The sequence below is a fragment of the Podarcis erhardii genome, assembly GCF_964252035.2.
Source record: "Podarcis erhardii genome assembly, chromosome: 5".
Lineage (NCBI taxonomy): Eukaryota > Metazoa > Chordata > Lepidosauria > Squamata > Lacertidae > Podarcis > Podarcis erhardii.
The window spans coordinates 61,976,912-61,998,438 of NC_138509.1; the positions used below are offsets into that span (position 1 = coordinate 61,976,912).

General features: G+C 39.6%; 2 protein-coding genes across 8 annotated transcripts in view; one reads left to right on the forward strand and one right to left on the reverse strand.

The window, feature by feature from the left end:
• PPP2R3A (protein phosphatase 2 regulatory subunit B''alpha) overlaps positions 1-8,380 on the forward strand; it is a 39,512-nt gene extending 31,132 nt beyond the window's left edge. For 3 of the 4 annotated variants that reach the window (XM_081863499.1, XM_081863498.1, XM_081863501.1), the window contains 3 exons: positions 1,316-1,434; positions 2,593-2,699; positions 4,012-8,380. In XM_081863499.1, coding sequence (XP_081719625.1) covers positions 1,316-1,434; positions 2,593-2,699; positions 4,012-4,108 — 323 coding nt within the window. In that variant the 3' untranslated portion in view covers positions 4,109-8,380. The remainder of the gene's footprint in view (positions 1-1,315; positions 1,435-2,592; positions 2,700-4,011) is intronic. The other variant, XM_081863500.1, reaches the window with a different exon arrangement.
• The window catches only part of MSL2 (MSL complex subunit 2), a 28,410-nt gene continuing 8,222 nt past the window's right edge, over positions 1,340-21,527 (reverse strand). For 3 of the 4 annotated variants that reach the window (XM_081863515.1, XM_081863517.1, XM_081863516.1), the window contains one exon: positions 13,683-17,437. In XM_081863515.1, coding sequence (XP_081719641.1) covers positions 15,774-17,437 — 1,664 coding nt within the window. In that variant the 3' untranslated portion in view covers positions 13,683-15,773. Of the gene's footprint in view, positions 1,479-3,926; positions 4,056-10,654; positions 10,682-12,335; positions 12,372-13,682; positions 17,438-21,527 lie in introns of those variants that run through there. The other variant, XR_014156991.1, reaches the window with a different exon arrangement.

Consider the following 21,527-nt stretch of genomic DNA (forward strand, 5'->3'; position numbering starts at 1 on the left):
CAGGTCAAATCCTCCATCCACAATCAGGTCGTGGATGGCAGTGGTTTTATTCATCATTGACCTGGCATTACACAGCAACACCTTCAGGTCATGTGGGTTTCCCCTGTTCATTCCAGTATCCATCCGGTCAAGGCCAGACCCGGAGGCAGGGATAGTCTTCAAACAACGACTAAACCTGCCTCCTCGGTAATGACATGGTCTGGTCTTAGCGTAACTCCGCCTCCTGCCCATGATCACCGCGATCAGATGTCCCAGTGCTTCCCCCCCCCCCCGTGGAACTTGTCCCAGCCATCGTGTTGGCTGGGGCCCCACTCCCAGGCAGCCCTGATCCCGCCCCTTAAAAACAAAACACAAACTTTACAGAACCAATAAAACAACAACAACAACAAAAAGGAACAGAACAATCATACTAAAATTAATCCCCAACCAAATATCCATCCCACCCACCCACCCCCAACAAAGGAAAAAAGAAACAAAAATTTAAATTGCCACCAACTGCTTGAGGACATTTTAAAGCACATTAACCACCTGGAACAGGGAAGCAATGGCAGAACACTTCCCACATTTCCCCCAAAGTTTGTTCCAAATAAGGGCCTGGGCCACGCCCCCTGGGCCAGTTGGAAAGGGCCCTGGAAGGGAGCAGGCCCTGCAGTTCTCACCCAGCCGATGGTCCGAGGCCTCACCGCAGCAGGAGTCCCTTTATAGCTGGGAGAGAGGGCCTGGGCCACGCCCCCTGGGCCAGTTGGAAAAGCCCTGGAAGGGAGCAGGCCCTACAGTCCTCCCCACAGCCGATATAATGTATCTGTGTGATCTCTCACCCACACACCTGATAGTGATGCCAATCAAGGCACACTTGAAAGGCCTTGTCCACAAAAGTATTTGAGAAACTTATTTCACAATATGTTGGCTTTTTTTGGGTGAACACATTTGAATTTGCTCCTGGTGATCAAGCACTAGGGGAAACTTTGTTCACAGCAACTATCTTGTTGCAAACAGCTTTTGAGCACAAATTTGTAAAAAAAAGGGGGGGGGCTTATATAAACTCATCATCATCTCACTTCCATGGATACAGAACTTGGATTTTTGCATGCCACTGGCACATACTGATTCAAACTGAGTTAACAAATCTGTCAACCTGTGTTGAAAATAGATCACCTAAAAGAATGGGTGAATCTGGCCTGAAAGGCCATCTCCCATTTCTTCATAAATCTTTAAATACTATTTACCACATGACCTGTAACCCAGAAGCCCTGACACCCCAGTCCTACTGAGAACTGCTAGACTGATAGTAAAATAATGTGTTCTGGTTTTGCAGGAAGGGTAACTTTGCGAGACTTGAAAAGATGCAGAATGGCTCATGTATTTTACAACACATTCTTTAACCTGGAAAAGTACTTGGACAATGAACAGCGGGATCCCTTTGCTGTGCAGAAGGTATAAAGCAGTTCCGAAATAGTGATTGCTCTGAGAGTTCTACTCTGGAAAGGAACAAGAGATGGATACTTTCATCAAGAGATGGATACTTTCATTCCCAAAAGAATTTACTATGAAATATGGTGGCAGTGGTCAAAACGATGTATTTAGAACAGAAATTTTCCTAAATGTATGCTTAGTAACCCCAGAAAATATAAGAGGAAGAAGAGCTGATTAAATTTGCTTAGTATCTGGAAAGGTTGTGTAATATCCCATTATATTATTCTTTGATCAGGTACTAGGACAAGTAATGACAAGACATTTCTGCATCTTCAGCAGAAATTAAATGATTAAAGCCCTGCTTGCTTGGTGCCATGAGACCTTTGTACATTGGCCTATTGCACATTATTCTTCCTTAGCACTTAAAATGATTCTGATAAATGAGCAGCGTACATAAATGGTAAAATCTATATGTAACAGTAACAGTTTCTTCAGTACATATTTCAAAGGAACAGATACCTAAGACTGTTTTCACTTATCTTGAATGTGATCTTTGGCAAGTTTATCCAATTCAGGGCCAATTATTAGATGGGATATATAGTGTCTACAAATTTAGAACATCAAGTAGGATACAAGAATCTCTTTTCTGGGCTTATATGGCTAACGTTATTAGAACTCTTTGAACTGGAAGGGACAACAAGAGGTAGCTAAGTTATCCTTTCCCCTCATATAGCAACCCATGTATCCTTATTCACCTGATTAAAAAACAACTATTGGTGAAGAATTTGTAACTACCTTTCATTACAAGTTTAAACAGTTTCACAGAAGAGAACTATGTCGCTTTTATTTCCCTTCTGAAGTCAATGGTCTACTGTAGACAAGAAATGCCTCAGTCCAGTGTTCTGGGGCATTAAGTTAAAAGTGTATAAAGAAATGTACGCAGAGGTATAGCGTATGAAAAATAATTTGTTTGCCATTTCTATTTCTAGTTTTCAGTAGTTGTACTCTTCAGAGTTTGAATTTCCCATGCAGTTTACCAGGAAAGTGAATGGTCATTGCCCTGAGACTGTGTGTTTGTGTGTATTTGTTCAAAGGCATCCTAGTTATTGCAAATATGGATATTGTGAAAGTGACTTGATTTGTTCAGTTTTCATGTTTCCTTCTCACATATTTATTTAGGATGTTGAAAATGATGGTCCTGAACCCTCTGACTGGGACAGATATGCTGCTGAGGAGTACGAAATTCTTGTTGCTGAAGAGTCTGGCAATGAACAGTTACAAGAAGGGTGAGTGTCAATATCTGCAAAATGTGGTTACAATTGCGACTCCCAGAAGCCTCAAAACTCGTACGTTTCAAGATGAACAGTTGTTTTGAAGCAAAATGAAAAAGATAAACTGTTTAAAACAGAGAAATATGTTTATGAACAATAAAATGAGTTACTAAATAACTAATCTTGGAATGTCACTGCAAGCCTGTTTGACTATGACAATAAACACATATGACATAGTCATTTAGGGCGTCATTCTTTAGTTGATAGTTATACTGTTTGCTACTGTATCTACAAAATGTCAAAGCAATTAGCTGAACTGTTCCTAAACTATGCTGGCAGAAATGTTACAATCTTTTTTTCAACCAAAGGATTTGTGTATTATTGATGAATTCATATTGCTAACTCTTTGTAGATGAAAGCTTCCCTGGCATATTAAAAGCATGCCCTGAGGCAACTCAGCCTTGGCAGAGAAAGGATAAGAGCTTTGTGTTCCTTATGTTTTAGTTTATAGTACACTACCAGGCACTGACACAGAAAATTGCTATGACTTAAAATGTGTCTTTCAGGAGTTGGCTTTGGTAAGCAAGATTGAGTGAAGATAAGCAATGTTTTATGGTAGTATGGTTATTCTGGAAGCACCTTCACATCAGCGAAAGTACTTTTCCTCTCCAGGGCCAAGCTCGGAAAAAAGCCTGTTCTGTATATCCTGTTCTGTCCAGCATACCTCTGGAAAAAACTGCATTTTAGGGACCCCTATTTCTCCCTCTCCCCGGCAACTGTCTCCCACAATGAGCAGCACAGATGCACTTGCCTATACCTGGAGATTATCTCCAGCAAAAGAGGGTGTTCCTGTTTGCGAACAATTTTTGAAACCAAACGTCTGACGCGGCTTACGCGGCTTCTGATTGCGTGCAGGAAGCTCCTGCAGCCAATCGGAAGCCGCGCCTTGGTTTTTGAACCATTCCAGGAGTCAAACGGACTCGCGGAATGGATTAAGTTTGACAACCAAGGCACCCCTGTATGAGGGCAGAGAAATCGGCTTCTTTTGCATGTTGTTTTGAGCCTTCTACAAAATGTATTAAGGTGATAAAGTGAAAAATTTGTAAGCAGTGGTACCAAATGCTTTAGCATGTTATACGTTAAAGATTTAAATGGAATCATCATGGCCATTTGGATCCACTACTTACATTGCTGCTCTCTACGCCTTTATAAATACCTCAGATTTATAGCTGTTTTACTTACTGAAAAATGATCCAAGTAAAAGACCTCAGTTGTAACCAAACATGTAAACTATCTGCATTCTTAATATCTTTCTTCCTTTTTGTAGATCTTTTGATGACGACTATGAAACAGATGAACTCTTATCACTACCTGAAATTGAAGAAAAGTCAGACCACTTAGTTATCTCAGATCTATCAACCTAAACATATTGAAGAAGTGTCTCCAAGGTCTGTTGATATTAAATGGAAGAGTCCTCAGTTCTTACATTTCAGGAATTACTTCATTCTTTTCCTTGAGAAAATAACCAACATTTGAAACCGTAACACCATCTTTTTAAAAAAATAATCATTACTTGCTTCTGCAGTTTGGTAACTTCCAGCAGTATGGTAATGTGTGTGGATATGGGTGGGCTTCCGCAGGCATATTTAGAAACTGTGGAGAAGCTAGAAGGGCTACACTGTACAACGAAGCATGGAAAGGGTTGAAAAGAATCCATGGTTGTAGAAAACCAAAGAATTTAAAACAAGTTGAAGAAATTATTTCCTGCCTCATGGATTCTTTTCTCTTCTTTTTATACTTAGAAACTGAACCTTCAGCTTCCTTCTCACCTTGCTACATAATTGTGACAAAAACTACATGTTTTCCTAGAAATATTTTCAGATTACTCCACTGGATAAGCATCACAGGAACATTTTCAATGAATAGGTGGGGCGGGGGGGATGTCCCAAGAGTTTATTCAAATCCAATATAAAGCTACTGGGTTGGTTTGTTTTTTAAAGTTTATTCTAGAAAAATCCAGGCTATTTGATCTTAATTGCCTCTCTCCACAGGAGGAGCTTTCTTTTTCTTACGGCTTTTCCAACAAAGTACAAGAGCCCCTCGTACATGTTTAATCTTAGCGAATGCAATACTCCTACATATCTCTGTAGAAAGATCATGGCACATATATCCCCACATAATCAAGTGGTTACTGCAAGGAAATAACCCAAAACACTGCTGCAAGAAATAGCATAGCTCTTTCCTGCATTGTTCACCATTTTTTTTAGCTTTTAAAACTAAAATGCAGGGTGTGAACCTCTCATGAATGAGAGGTGCAGGGTATATGCCCTGCAAAATATTAAACAAAAACCCTGATACGGCAGCAAAATAGACTGGAGCTCAGAAAGCTCCATTAAAATCAGTGACACCCTCACCACCCCCAAACTTCGCTTGTGGTTCTTGCTCTTTAGAAATTAAAACGCTAGATTATGGTGTTTCCTCATTTGCACAATGGGGAAATGTTGTGTGGCACTAAAGCAGGTTTTAGAATTAGGCACTAAATTTATTTGAAAGCCACTGAGATTTGCATCCCAGACTTAAAAGCATTGCCTTGGTTCAAACCCATTTAATACGAATATAGTTTGTGCAGGCTAAACAGTATGGATTGTAAGTTTGGATACTTTGGTATTGAACTTGCTTTTGTCTTAATTCTGTAATAAAATGTGTTAAAATAATAGGAATAATCATGCATTGAATTATAGGAAATTGCACTTTTTTCAGATACAAAATCAAATCTAAGAAATGCCAGCATACCAAATTTAACTTCCTCTGCTATAGGTTAACATTGTACTAGAGTTTTGGAACCTAATTTCAGTGCCAGTCCTGGAGCGTGAATACTGCATTGTATAATAACAATCTGGAAGAGTGTATTTGAGCATCTGTCTGGATTGTTGATGCAGGAGTATGACTCTCGCTGACGGTGTGAGAGCTCTGAGGTTCATCTCTGTGATTTGCCTTGGTCACAAACAGAAGGGGGCCTGTACTTTACCCTGTGTTCTTTATCTGTACGCATGCATACACATATACACCATTTTATGGAAGTGCCAGGTGCAGTGACTGAGCACATGCTTTGCATGCAGAAGGTCCCAGGTTGAGTCTCTGGCATCCCCAAGCAGGGCTGGGAAAGAATCCCATGTAAAAACATGGAAAACTGCTGCCAGACAGTTCTGAGCCAGATGGACCAATGATCTGATTCAGCATAAGGCATGTTCTTGTGCAGAGCGCTTTTTCCGCACTAATTACTTAAGCAAAACCGTGTGTAGTTGGAATTAGAGAAGTGGAAGTTTTTTGGTCAGAGGTTTGTGGTGCTCTCTGTAATAACAACAAATTAACATTTTTTAAGCTGGTTTTCAATAAATATATATTTTAAATAAATAAATAACCTCAATCAAGTTTTAATTTCAGACCAGGTATTAGCAACAGAGCTTATAAGAAGGGTTCTAGAATGAAAACCCCTTGATTTACAGTCTGATAAATGGTGCAAATGATAAAGTATGGGATTTATCACTTTTTAAAAAGACTGCTGATGATAAAGATAAAAGACAGAAAATGTTTTCATTTCCATGTCATCTATACCATTTATATCCACACTGATTTTTTTTGGGGGGGGGGGTTGTAATTTTAGGAAAATTGGAGGATCCCATAATTCTGAGTTGTTGGAAGAAATATTCAGTTCACTGCTCATTTCCCCCAGAGTATTAGATTTTATCTCATAGCATTTGTGCTAGCTATACAGTTCACAAGATTTCATCCAAACGTCTGATTCCATCCAATTCTTCATTAGTACATCAGTTGGTTTTATATATACTATTACATATTATAGAGAAAGGAGAAAGGAGTTGGTAAAATGCAACTTTTTTTTTTAGTATTTTTAGTTGAACTGACACTATGATTTCACCATTATTTTTGAGCAACTATTTTAAGTTAGCATTATTCCACATTAGAGTGGTTATTGTCATGCTGCACCTGCGACGTCCAGCCTCCCAACGCAGCTGCGTACTGAACAAGACTTTAGACTAGTCTCATGCAAGTTTCTAGACTGGTCTGCTGTTTGGAAAGGTTTACTGCACTCCTCGTACAATTCCAATCAGGAATGGTTTAATGTGTCAATATGTGTCAACCCTCCTCCACCCACGCCATGTAGTTTGGGTGAATAACTGTATTCTCTAGAGAATCCAAACATAGCATCTTAAATAAGCATAGGCTTCGCATAAAGTGTTTCCTTGGTGTTACCAGGATCTATTTCACACCATTGCTAACTCATTTAAACTTTTGTTCTGCTATGCTGGTGCTCTAGAGGCACCCCTTTTTTTAATTATGCATACTTCTTTAGCTAAACACAGTTATGCTTATTTTCATTTTTGGGGAAAAAAAGGTTAACTTGAGCTGCCATATCTTACTTGCCATAAATGGCAGAGGCAATTATTAGCATCATTTCACTTGAAGCCAATAGTGTAGATATGCAGATAACTTTAGTGAATAATTTTATAAGTGGTAATCTGTTAGGTTTCCACTTACATTTAGCACTACATTTGAATAGGAATGAAGTGTCGACAGGTCAACTGTATGCAAATTTGTATTCAAAAACACTGTAAAATTTTCTGTATTGTAAAAATAAATAAATGTTCTTATGGAATACTTGTAGCCTAATTGGAGCATAACTAGGAGCTAGACTCCCTATGTTTTATTCCCAGTTCTGCAAAGCACCTGCTATGCACCACTAGTAAAAGCTTGTTGAACTTTTGCACGTGTGCAAAAATACCTTTTGGACAACAGTCTGTAAAGGTTTTTTTTAGTCAAATTTTGAACGTTTTGTTTTTATCTGCTCTTAATGCCGTATATCGGATTTCTTGTCTGAAGAGTAGAAATAATAACACCTACCTCATATGAAAGGGGTTAGTATAATTCAGTCTGCTATACTGCAGAAATTCCTTTCAATAAACTGCTCAAGCAATACTTGTTTGGTGATGCATGTTCTTTAATGCCTATTGGGACAAAGTCTGTCTTCCACTGGTTAAAGTGGAATGAGAGAGAAACATGGTTACTAAAAATGAATGCTGCAATTGGTATCAAGGTTTTAAGCAGTGTTCATGTTTTGGAGGTGCCTCACGCACTCTGTAACTGATTTTTCTACTTTATTTGGGCCGCCACTGAGAGGCAGTATTGTGCAGAAGGCACAGAGCTGAGCCGAGTATCAGGTTCATTGGTAAGAGTGGTTTTTTGTCAAATTGGACAAAACTGTCTGGATTTAACACAAAAGCTCTCCCAAGATCGCTCCAAGAGCATCTTGTGTGTAGTTTAAAATATATAGCCTTAAAAGACCAAAAAGTTCATCCACAATGCCAAAATAACTCTTGGGTCTAAGAATATCTTTGAGTATCACAGTATGTGAAGTCTATGCAAAAATATTTTTTAATGAAGGTCACAGAGACTATAAACACTAAATAATTTGGAGAAATGCTTGTAATTAATGTTTATTCGTGTATTTTAACATGCTTTGTTATGTGTTAAGGTTTGCAGGAACTAAGATGTACAAAAAAAAGTTGTGAAACTTGTTTGACACAGTTGTCTGAGGATTACTTGTGCTGGGCAAGGCTTTGCCTTAGCTATTTTCCTTTGTATTTCCTTTTTTGCAATTAAAAATATTTTTAAAAATAGTGAGTCTCATTAATTTCCCCCCACAAGATAGGAATTAATGTGCTGTATCTGAGAAACAGAAATAAGTTTTAGAATGGAGTCTGAAATAAGTGACGTTGTACGGTACATAATTTACTACCACATCTAATCAGTTGGAATAAGAGCAAGGCTACAGGATAGCAAATGAGCAACCCAATCTGGACTGGTGTGTAGTCTGGTCTTTGTGCCAAATCCAATCAATTTCAACTTGATTATGTAAGAATTTTTTTGAATTGCATGCTTTTTGTCAGTTTCATTTTGGTCACACACAGATTGCTATTAGTATAAAACATTAATGCCAATCATCTTGCAATTCTAAAACAGCAAGCCCCATTTATCCCATAATTTGGAGCATAATTAAAATAAACATGCATAGGATTGCAATGCACAAGTTAATACATTGAATGCCATTTCTCGAAGCAGCCCTGATATCAAAGGAGTCAATATTTGGAATACTTCTTATTTGTTAAGCATGTGTGCCAGTGATATACGTAAGTCTGACCACCTCTTAGTCGTTAAATGTGGTGGCACAGCTTTTAAAAAGAGCTTCACACTTCTGAGGAAGTGAATGGGTTCCAAGTTAATTTTAATAAGCTGGAGGTACATATGCCCAAGATTCAGAGAGATCTTCCCTCAGTGTTTCAGATTCTGCTGTGTCACTCTAAGATTTGGTATTTGGGAATATATATTACAAGGAATCTAAGTTATAGAAAGTCAGTTATGGGAACGTGTGACAACAAATTAATAAACATGTAGTTAGATGGGGAAGAATCAATGTTAGTATCATGGACTGTCTAATGGGAGTCATGATGCTTTTTTAAAAAAACATTATTGTATTTCTTTCAAACCCTGCCAGTTTGGGTCCCCAAGAAGCAGCTTCAGAAATGGCAAAGGAAAAAACAATTATCTTTGGTTCAGCAATTGCCATTGATTAGGAAATCCATTTTATTTAAACCAGCTCAGGAAGGGATGCCCTTAATGTTGAGATTTATTATGAGGTGAACCAAATAAGAAATGTGGTATCAGTCTTTTATTTTAGAAGACAGAATGAAACAGTGAGCCCAACTAGAGAGCCAGGTTATTGGGTGAATTAACATAAATTAGAATAAAACAGCATTCGTTGTGTTAGTTCAAAGACCATAGCAGAAGGAATCCCGATTAAAATCCCTCCTTCCTGAAAGCATAAATTGCACTCACTTTTCTAGATCATAAATCATTTTATTATGGCAGTGTTCAGAGTCTGGAAGCATAGGGCTGGGTTGTTAATACCGAGGTTATCTCCCATGATTTCATCGGCATTTCAAATATTAATTCCTTCTGAAACTGGCAGTCAAGAAAGAGTGCTACTTGCCAGCTCATGCAATTTGAGCAAAAGCTGTTTGATAGTCTAATAGCGATGAGAGATACTGTATCCAATATATAAAAATGGCAATTGATGCTGTTCATTGGTATTTAAAAATATTGTGTACCAGATTTTAAAGTGTTTCTTTTTACAGTTTGTACACTATTAAATATCTTTTTTTAAAAAAATCAGCTGTAGAAACATGGCCTTAACATCATAATCAAGAGGACTGTAATACATTGTAGTCTAAGCTGCCCTTTAAATATCTGGCAGCAACTGCTAGGAAGGCATAATTAAAACTTCTCCATTGACAGTATTTAAGGAGATTATCTTACATGTACCCAGACTTCCCCTCTAAGTTGGAGTTGACATATGGGCACTTGCCTCCACTTGTAATGGAATTGTAAAGAGGTGCGGGAATTTTGGGTGCAAGTGTTTCAGGAACTTAGTTTCATCACAGGCCAATGGGTTCATCTCATGCCACAATTGGCCTTCCAGGCCAGTACTTACACTTATAATGGAAACACTTGTTAGCCATAATGGAAACAATTGTTAGCCATTAGTGGCAGCCAGATCTCATGTGGCTAGACACTGGAAGGATTTGAAAGAGGTAAATACTGAGCATTGGTACCAAATCAGGCAAATTGTACTTCTAGAAAAACTGACCCAGACAGTTAGTGTGGAGAGGTCAAAAGGGATTTTAAAAATTGTTTATGAAGTAGAATAAAGTTACTCGCCTCCTTTGGCATACACTCATCTCTGGGTTCTACACTTTGACCGTTTGTCTACAGTCGTGAAAATCTCTACAAGACTCTGTTGTTGGACTGTTGAACATGTGAAGAGGAAAAATAATCAGACCGTTACCTTGATTGTGATACTGCTTGCTCTGTTGTAGTTGCTCGGTTGTACTTACTGATTTCCTTTTGTGCTCTCCCCGTACCTGAGATATGCAATATCAGAGGGTTAATTACATGTTTGAATGTAAATTGGGGGGTTATTATCATTGTCATTATTGTTTTCATTTATATTTTCATTTTGATGTTTATGTGAGGTCATATTGTCACTTAAGTTTTCTGAAAATTAATAAAGATGTTTATTATACTATTCTTCCTTTCTGGAAGGTATTCAACTATGTTTTGCTTAGGGTAGACTCATTGAAATTAATGAACATTCTAAGTTAGGTCCATAAAACTTAGTTGCATACCACCGGTAAGCACTTCCCAAATAAGCACGTAAAGAATTGCTCTATAAATCTGGTCAAGCTGGATTACTGCCTGTGACTGCACCATTAACTGCAGATAAAAAGGTAAAGGGACCCCGACCATTAGGTCCAGTCATGACCTACTCTGGAGTTGCGGTGCTCATCTCGCTTTATTGGCTTCTGGGTCATGTGGCCAGCATGACTAAGCCGCTTCTGGTGAACCAGAGCAGCATATGGAAACACCGTTTACCTTCCCGCCGGAGCGGTACCTATTTATCTACTTGCACTTTGATGTGCTGTCGAACTGATAGGTTGGCAGGAGCAGGGACCGAGCAACGGGAGCTCACCCCGTCGCAGGGATTCGAACCGCTGACCTTCTGATCGGCAAACCCTAGGCTCTGTAGTTTAACCCACAGCGCCACCCATGTCCCTTTAACTGCAGATGCTATTAGCCTATGATAAAGGACTTTATAAGCAAGGCTTCCAGGTTTAAATTAACTGGAGTTTCTTGTTATGACAGACCTGGGAACTGTGGTTAAACTATGGTTTCTTGGAACAAGCCAGGATAAGAAACCATGGTGTGACCCTGGCTTGTTTTAAGAAACCAGAGGTTAAGCAGTTTGTCCTTGATGGATATAACAGACCAGAGATTAAAAATGGAAGCAGATGCTTCACATCTCCTTGTGGCTGTGCTGCAAGAGGAGCGTTATGTGACACCAAGGCTCATCCAGGTTTATTCCTGTATGACTAAACAGTTCCATTTACACTGGACTATAGCATCTCTCAGCATCACAGACCATCAAAGAACCTAACAGAATTGGCGGCACTGCTTTGAGATGGTTGTTTTTACCTACTGAAGCATGCTCAGAGCAACTGTTGTCATAACCACTCGTAGCCTAATCTAAGATTTCTTTCTTGCCCTCCCTGCTATTTATGTACAGTGGTTGGGTAAAATGATGTTAGTTTGGAGTGAAATGCCAATATATTAGCAACACCCTGTTGTATTTTTAATTATTAAATTTCATCAATTTCATCAAATCAGTGAAAAGTCTTGGCTCAAGCAGGGGAGGTAGGTTACACTGCCCTAGAGAAAAAATTGTACCATAGAGTACGTCTCCTGGATCTACAGCTCAGATAGCAATGGGTAGCAGGTGTGCTGCTTTTGAGCAATTAGGAATGTAGCAGCGACTCTTCTTCAAGAGTGAGATTCAGCTACCATCTATAATGCCTATGTAGTACCCTTTCTGATTTTGAAGTATTTGCAATATATTAGGTAAGAGCATATGAATATAAATGCCTGCTGGATCAAACAAAAAACCCATCTCGTCCAGCAGCCTATTTTCACCAAGTGGCCAATCAGAGGGCCATGACAACGTAACAGCATTCTCCCTACCTGGGTATCCAAGCAACTGGTACTCAAAAGCAGTGCCTGAAATGGAGGGAGAACATAGTCACTGATGACCTTATCGTTCATGAATTCGTATAAACCTCTTTTAAAGCCATGGCTACATCCTGTACTGTGTGCTGCGTAAAAAGGTACATTCTTTTGCCTGTCCTGAATCTTGATTTCTGCACAATCGGACTTCTTTTGGGATCACACAAACCTGGTCCGATACCTAAATCCAGAATTAAACATGTGTTCAAGTGCTCACAGCTGCTCCAAAGTGCCTTTTTCTGCCTTCTTCATTTGACTCCATGCTTGGGTTTTAGTAATTTTCCTACGTGGCATTTTCTGTAGTGCAGTGCAAGTGTTTTTTATTATGGGAAAAACACTTGTGTTGTACTTTACAAACACTATTTTTCAACCAACATTTTTTTTTTTAAAAAAAGAAGATAATGTATATGCAAAGCAGCCCAAAGTGATCCTCTTGTTCCTTCTGGCAAGTGACTATAGAAGCACCTCTTTGCTAAAGCAGTCTAGGAAGCAACATAGAAAAAATGGCACCCAAGCATAGGGATGCAAGATCATTGATTTGACAGTCCTCTTATTACCAACATGAGTTATCCCCATTGCTTTATTAAATTTTTGAAGCTGCAGGAAATTAACAAAACAACTTTTAATGAAATGAAACAAAAAGTCTCCTTTAGAAACCAAGTATTCAGAGTATTAAATGATATCAAATTGTTTCCCTGGGTAGTTTAACAAAATAAAAATTAAAAAATGGCATTTATTAATCAGCTCAATTTTTAATACACAGTTTAAGAATGTTGGCAGTGTAGAAGAAAATTAGTTTTTAAAACAAACCTGAATTTACCACCAGCAATACATTAAAGATCTGGAATCTCCAATAAGCAGTTCCAAAGAACAGTTGATTTTAATCACCAGCTACTGGAATACTGTTTAGTATAGCTGTGAGATAGATTGAAATCATTCCCACATTTGGGGACCAAGGCATACTCATGACATATTGGAGCTCCAGAACTATACTAGTAGCAGTCTTGAAAAAAAAACTTAACAGTTCTACAGACATTTGCAGAAAATACCCAGGCAGTGGGAATAGCACTCCAGGCTTTTGGTTTGTTTGATTAGTCTTCTTACAGATACTGAAATAATAATTGGATTTACACTAATAAGTAAAGGTTAGAACACTGAAGTAGATAACGGCAGATCCCATTTGGTCCACACAAAAATCACAAATATTTAACTAATTATGTTTTAATAGGACATAGTAAACCTCAAAATTAAACACAGAATTCAGGAGTTTGGGCTGGCAAAAAAAAGAGACGAGAATACTAAAGAGCATTTTCCACCATTTACTCTCATTATCAAAAATATTTTTCAACTCTTCTTGCAAAACAGAAACAAAAAAAGTACATACGGAACACGTACATCACATCCTTCTTTCTATGGCTTTAACCCCCCCCCCAAACACACACACCCTGCCCTACCCACAGAAAAGACAGGGGGGAAACAAACCAAAAAGCCAACAAAAACGCTATTTGACCACATTCACATAAAATGACACCATGGTACACTACAGAACAAAAAGGAGGCATCATCCAATTGGTGTCCAAAACCTTTTGCTTACTTTTCAGACCTAGTAACCATCATTGTACATGCTTTGTGCCAAATCCAAAGTGTCTAATGTCATAATTCCCTGGCAATGTCACTTAATGAACAACTAGATGGCAAATGTAAAGGAGTTTTAGAAATTCTGGCATCACTTCTCTTCAAACAGGTTATTGAACTATTGTCCTTAAAATAGCAGGCTAATCTTTTCCATTCTAGTCAGCCCATAGATACGCAAATTGAAGAACTTACATGCTAGACCAGAGGCAGCCAACATGGTGACCTTCAGGTGATGTAGATCACAACTCCCATCAGCCCCAGCCAGCGTGGTCAATGGTCAGGAATGATGGGAGTTGCAATCTAACATCGGGATGCTACCACACTGGCTAACCCTGTTCTAGGCACACATCTCAACAATAGGAGGATTGATACAAAGTGGTATATTTTCAACTTTACGGTTTGCTGTTTCTTTCATGTTATAATTGGAAATAAGCTAAAGACAAAAGCTTGTGTGTGGAGCAGAAGGTAGAACAGCTCCGATGGGCTCCAAGATTAACTTGCAACATCCACCACACCAATTCCATGCTTGGCACATCCCTGCTGTTCCAAACTTGGGCACACAGCAGCATGTTAGTCACTTTCAACCAATGCCCTGCTGTGTCTCTTCTTGGTGCATCCAGCTGGTGTCTAATCCCATCCAGGACTCCACCCAGATAGGAGCAATTTATGCAAGCAAGGCTGGGGAAAACAGGCACTAGGTTCTTGAAGTAGTAGCTGCATGGGAGGACCTCAGCAGAAAGTCAATGCCCTCACAGTGTCATCATGCTGCTATTATTCCAAGCATGTTTGTGTGAAGCGGGAGGAGGTATGCTCTTGCCAACAGCTAGAAACTAACATATACAATGATGTCTCAGTAATTTTGGCATGAGAATTAAATTGCTTTTATTTTGTAGCTAACTAGCACATTCCAAAATATACATTACCTATTTCATAATGAACTCCACAATAATATCTTGAAGATTAGCATTTACAGTATGACACATAATGCAAAAGACTAGTGACATCAATCTGCAAATTCTTCCAAAAATAATAATAAAATAATAATAATAATAATGTCTTCAAAGGCTGCTTCATGACAATGGAACTTCTATTACTATTTCTGAAATATTACTCTAGAGAAAAAGAAACATATATTTGAGAATCTTGAGTGTTCAAATCTGACAGGAGGGCCCAGTTTCATAGTTTCTTTGCTTCAGGACAGCATACACTAGATGGAAAATTAAAATGACTTTAATTTTTGAACAAGTTTAAAGTGCTCAATTACTAATCTCCCTATCCACAATAACGTGGTATGAGAAGACTGGCTGTGACATTTTTACTACAACTGCAGTATGAGCTTGACGCCGATTTCCTGCGACACTGACTCTAACCATGGGTACATAATAAATTACCACAAGCGTGATGGACTGACTAGAAACCATTGCTGTATATTCAATCAATCTCTGATTAAGCACAAAGCATGAACTGGTACAAGGTCAATATTTGCCCAAAAGTAATTGTGTATTATAAATCATTTACATTAGCATTTGATCTGAAACTATGAGGTGCTGTAAGAACTAAAGACAGTTTCAGGGTAACTCCGCAATTACCGTCAAACTATTTCCCAGACACTAACACACAACATAGCAATGAAAAACACTTGATACAAGTGATCTATATGCAGGAGCTCCGGCAAGTTAAACAGAACCATAGCTGCCCTCAAAATTATAGCAGTCCCCCTACCAAAGGCAGGAGAGAAAGATCAAAAAGAAAAAAATTGACTCAGCAGTCATATCTCATGTCTATAGCTTCGTCCAAGTTCTTATCATCGTTTGTACTGGCAGCTAAAAACGTTGCTACTGGTGACCCTGTCATATTAATTACACTGGTACTTGTGCTGGCATTGCGCACAGCAATGCTTGTCACATTAATGCCCAAGGTAAGCCTAGTCTGCTCCAAGGCCTTTTCTGGCACTGCAAATGCCTCCAGTTTCTTCTCCCCATTAGCCATATATGAATTTTGGCAGCCACGGCATATGCAGTCTAAGCAAGCTTTACGGTTCGAGTAACAAGGACAGCGTTGGCCACGACATGTAAGAACACTTGGATTTTGGGTGGCTCGACCACATTTGCACCCCTTCTTTTCCTGTGGCTTTTTGTACACCGTTTTTGTTAGACCACCTGGCACATGACTGCCAGCTCTTGATTTTTTCAGCATTCCTGTTTTGGATTTCGGGTGGGGTTTCTTGGCTGTGTGGTCTAGAGTCTTTTTCATGCCTTTATTTGCTAAGAGTACAGTTTTGCCTATTTTAGGAGCGGTGCCTCCATTTGGTACAGCTGCTACAGGCTGCAAAGACATCTTTGTATCCTGTTTCACTGTTACCGGGGCTGAGGCTCCCAACGTTGGGCCACGAAGGATGCTGGAAATGGGAAGAGGCTGAACCTTTTCACTGTCACTTTCGGAACGCGATCGCTTTCTATTTAATTTTACCGCCTTCGGTGTCACAGCTGTACATGAAATCCCATAAGGTGAAGCACCCATTGACATGAACATGCTATGGCTAGGAGGCGGAGGACAAAGCTGCAAAAAAGGGCCATTGGATATATTGGTTTCCAAGCTATGTTGCAGATTAGGACCACAGACCTCTGTGTTGGAGTCCAAGCTCCGTAGCACTTCCTCAACACTAAGTAGAAGAGAATCACCAGGTTTGGTGGTGTCTTTGCTGAAACTGCAGGTATCACTGCTTGCCACACACAAGTCACTAGGAGAAACAGCATCACAGATAGGCTGAAGACTGCTGGAAATAGCTTCAGTTTTTACATACTGTCCAGGGTGAAGATTGCTAGAAATATCGTCACTTTTTAAGCACTGGCCAGGCTGAAGATTGCTAGAATTATCGTCAGTTTCTATGCACGGTGCAGGGCTACATACATTAACTGTATTTACTTGTTCAGGAGAAGGAATATTTGCTCCAATTTTATCTACTGACAGCCCATTGCAATTGGGCAACCCATTAATAGTGGAGCCTTTCACATCAGACTCCTGTGTGCTTTCAGGAACAGAAGAATGGCATGCTGGAGGCTCATTAGCATGCTCTGAGGTTGAAGGTGATGGGGAATGTGTGATACACAATGCAACGGCTTCATCAGATGTTTCTTCTGTGTCTTCATGGAGTGCAGCGCCATCTTTAAGCAAAGTCAATAGATCTGGAGAAGTCTCAGCAGCTTTTTTAATATCCCGTGCTAGTGGTGTTTGTGTAATGTACTCACATAGTTTTTTATAGCAATTCACTAGAATGCTTAACTGTTTATTTTCTTCAAACTGCTCATAGTCCTTGCACCAACTACACGATGGTTTCATCATCATCTTCTGGCCCTTACAGGTTTTGCATACATAATGCTGGCATGTGGAATTGGTGGGTGCAATTGGATCTTGCAGCAGATCTCCTAAAATAAAAATAAAAAAGTATTTTAAAAACTCAGATATGTCACCAAACAAATATTCTCACTCTCAGTGCTCCACCATATTCATTTGGCTTTGTTACAATTAAAGCAAAGCCCAGGAGATTCTATACTTCTGCAATCATTGACAAATATTTGCTCATATTACAGAATTCTTGCAACCATCAGCAAATGACTGATCAAATCCCGCTCCTCCCATGTGTTCTCTGGTAGTTGCACCAAACTAGTGCTTACTAGAGTGGTATAAGCCCTTGAAAAATGCCCTGCACTTTTTTGGGCAAGGCATTGTAAATTCTTTGGCAAAAATTAAGTAAATTCAGCAAGGTGGCACAACTCTTTTAATATACTTATACCTTGGCAGCAGAAATGTACCTGCCCCTACTGGAGAACTGAAAGTTTTTTGAATTAAGAATTTCACTGACTTTCACCAATCCTATTTTCAAATGGGAAAGGAATAACACAACATTGAGTCACAAGTAAGAAAAGAAGAACAGAGGGCTACTTCCCACATTAGTTTTGTCAACAGAGATTAACAATTAGGTGAAAAAAACCATGTATTCCTTAATGTTCAAAAGGTGGCAAATTAGTGGGGTGGTTTACATATGTTTTTTAAATCACTTTTTTCAAACATAAATTATAAAAATAACACAAAGAATGCAAGGTCTGTCCATCATCACTTCCACATCTTCCTTCACTCACTCACTCACTCACTCACTCACTACCTTGCAGCTCAAAAACCAGGAGACAGTAAGAAAGAGATTACTGCACGCATCTGAAAAGCTATCAGATGTATCGGCTTTTCAATACTTTCAACATGTCAACCCAAAGATACCTGCACCTGCTATTTAATACTTTAGCTATAGTTGTGATATAAAGCTGAAACATTCTCATAAATTCTTCACATGAAGCTTTGCTATGCGCTACGCTTACCCCATAAGTGCAGTCCCACCATGCAAGGCTGCTCTAGCTGATGAGAGTTCCAACGGGTCCACAACAAGGGGACAGAAAGTTGGAAGGGGCAGAAATCACACAAACAGTGAAGGATGAATTGTTGCTCTTTCTCCACTTAGTGGCTAAGTTCCACAGTTCGTCTCTCTTCTAACCGTATCATAGGGATATGTAGCAAGCAGCTAAGAAGAGAGGAAAAAGGCAGAGGAGAGGAGAGACAGAAAGAGCCAGTAGTATCTACCTTCAAAAAGAAATTACCATCCCCTCTAATGTTGCTCTCTGCCTCTTGGCAGGGAATCCTTCAGAATACTCTACAAAAAGAGCTCACATGTGACAAGTATAATGTGTAGCTAGGCAATTAATGTTAAACAAACAATAAGAAATAGCAGTCATCAGAGCAAAATGATAAAAGATGCTTGAAAATGGTCTGTGTGTATCATATAGTGTGTATTCACACACAAACACAGATAGATATACAGAACTTGACGGTGCAAGTCAAAGGACCTGAAACCCTTCCTCAGAAAATACAACAGAGGCAGTTACCTATTCTGTATTAAAGAAAGGAAGAAAAATAAACAATAAAAGAAACTGCAAGTTATTAAAATGAGAAGAGCTTGAAATAAAAGAAGCAGCAGGCTAAGAAAAATTGCAAATATACGCACAAAAATCAATTAGGGACAATTCAGTCTCCTGCTGCATCCTCCCTCCTGTGCACACACAGCTTGAACATGTGCATTTCTGCACATAGGAACAGACGATCATCCACTATGTTATTAATTTAAGGGAAAACAGTACATTTACTAAATGCCAACAGTAAGTTGAGCAATATAATTTTTAAAGAAAGATGGCTTATTAGCAGCTTGCAATGCCTGAGCCCAATCTCCATCCCAGTTTACTACATTTATAAAAGTATAACCACCACAAAAGTAGTAGAGATTTTGTGAACAAAGATACAGATAAGCTCTATACCTAACTTTTCTAAGAGCATAAATGAGCTGGAAGCAATCTTAGGCAATACTACTATTAATGGCTCACTGAATTACAAACAACTAAACCCTGCTAATTGAGAGTTGAAATTTTAATGAAGGCAAATCAACTCTCAACTTAACACACTTAAGGGCAACCTGTGGACCACAGGTTATCATCATGAATCTTCTTCTGCTGTTATTTAACCAAATTTGCTGCTCCGCAGCCAATATAACCTTCAAATATGCTGTGATGTTGCCAATTATTACCCCAACCAACTATCCACTGATTTTAACTGCCCACTGCCTTTATTTGATCCAGCACTATTTTTCTGCTGCCAACCAGAGTGCATGTGGTAGAGTGTCTACATCAGGGTAGTCCAATTTTTCATACCAAGTCAGTTGCAAGCGTACTTTGACACAGAACCCGCAGGCTGTGCACGGGGGTGGGAGAGGCAAAAAATGTACACACACACAGACACCCTAGGCCCTCATGCTGCCTTCCCTTAGCCAGCTAAGCAAGGCTTTGGGAAGGAGACTCAGGGCTCTGTGGCAGGGTCCTAGAACCCCATACCTCCTTTCCAAAGCTCGGAAAGTGAAAACTAAGCTTTGGGAAGGAGGCAGGTGTACTCTAGGACCCTGTCAGAGTCCTCACACCTTCCCAAAGCCCAGTGCCTCTTTACCTAGCTTTGGAGAGGCAGTGGGGAGTCTTTTCTGGGGGTGGGGTTGTCAAATGTTGTTGAGGACTGCCAATAAAAGGCTTTGAGGGTCACATGAGGCCCTCAGGCCATGGGATAGACCACCCTGGTCTACATGGTGGTCTACCAAACACGCTCTATGGTCAGACATTACAGCTGACTCAAGATCCCAACAGCTATTGAAGACAAACTATGGAGCTATGCCGTATTGTAGTTCCCCAGTGGGTGCTTACAGTGGGTGCTGTCCCATCATGCATCCCACCAAGATAATACGGTTTAGGAACATGTGCAGAGGAGGGTGACCAAGATGAACAAGCCTTATGAGGAACAGATGAGGGAGTTGGGTACATTTAGCCTGGAAAAGAGGAGGTTGAGAGGGGATATGATAGCCATCTTCAAATAACTAAAGTGCTGTCACATGAAGGATGGAGCAAATGCCCACAAGAGGTGGATATAGTGTTGGATCAATCCATCAACCTCTGATGGATGATTTAGAAGGATAGGGTCCAGCATCACTTTTGCTGCGTGTGTGTGCCTGTATTTATACTCAGCAGAGTTACATCTCAATGCAGCTCCTTCCTTAGAAGTGTCTTCGGGGTTGAAGGTACACACAGTAGGCAATAAACACTCATGGACGCCATAAAGATTCAGTCAAGTGTAGAAGTTTACTTGATAGGCATAAAAGCATATTGGTAGCAAATATATATAGACATTCACCACTGCTGTGGTCAAGGCATGCTTAGAGTCCAACAAGAGTCCAAGACTCACTCTCTGTGTTTCTCTCACCACAAGACACAAGCAAGAGACTCACAGCAAGTTACAAGTTACACAGAACCATAGTTATCAGTACTTGCTGTCATACTGCGCAAGTCCAAAGAACAATTCCCACAAAAAATACCCTTGCATCAAAACAAACTAAGCCTTCTGCTGCTTCTTGAAATGACTTATCTGTTTCTGGAACAAATGATTCTCTCTCTCTCTCTCTCTCTCTCTCTCTCTCTCTCTCACACACACACACACACACACACACACACACAGAATATCCAACATATGGATGCCCCTTCCTTGGAGTTTTTAAAGCAGAGGTTGGCTGATCATTTGCCAGGTATGATTTAGTTATGTATGACTGCACTAGATGACCTTCAGGGTCCCTTCCAACTCTACAATTCTGTGATTCTATGTCACAACATCAATTAGCCAGCTTCAAAGGAAAGAAACATGAGTGCACACTAACTGTGCTCCCAGTTCTTTATTTTCTGCCTTTGAAGTCCGGCTTGAACTCAAGCCAGGTTGCGAAGGAAGATCCCTTTGTAAGCATGGACTGGCTACATTGGGATGTTCAATTAGAAACTTTTTCTTTCAGTTGATTTCTGCAAAGTTGCTGGCCCTGCCAATTACTGCTTATAGCTGTAGTCTTCCTCAGTGTACTTTAAGACTCCTGATTGTCGCCTTGTCTTTACTTTC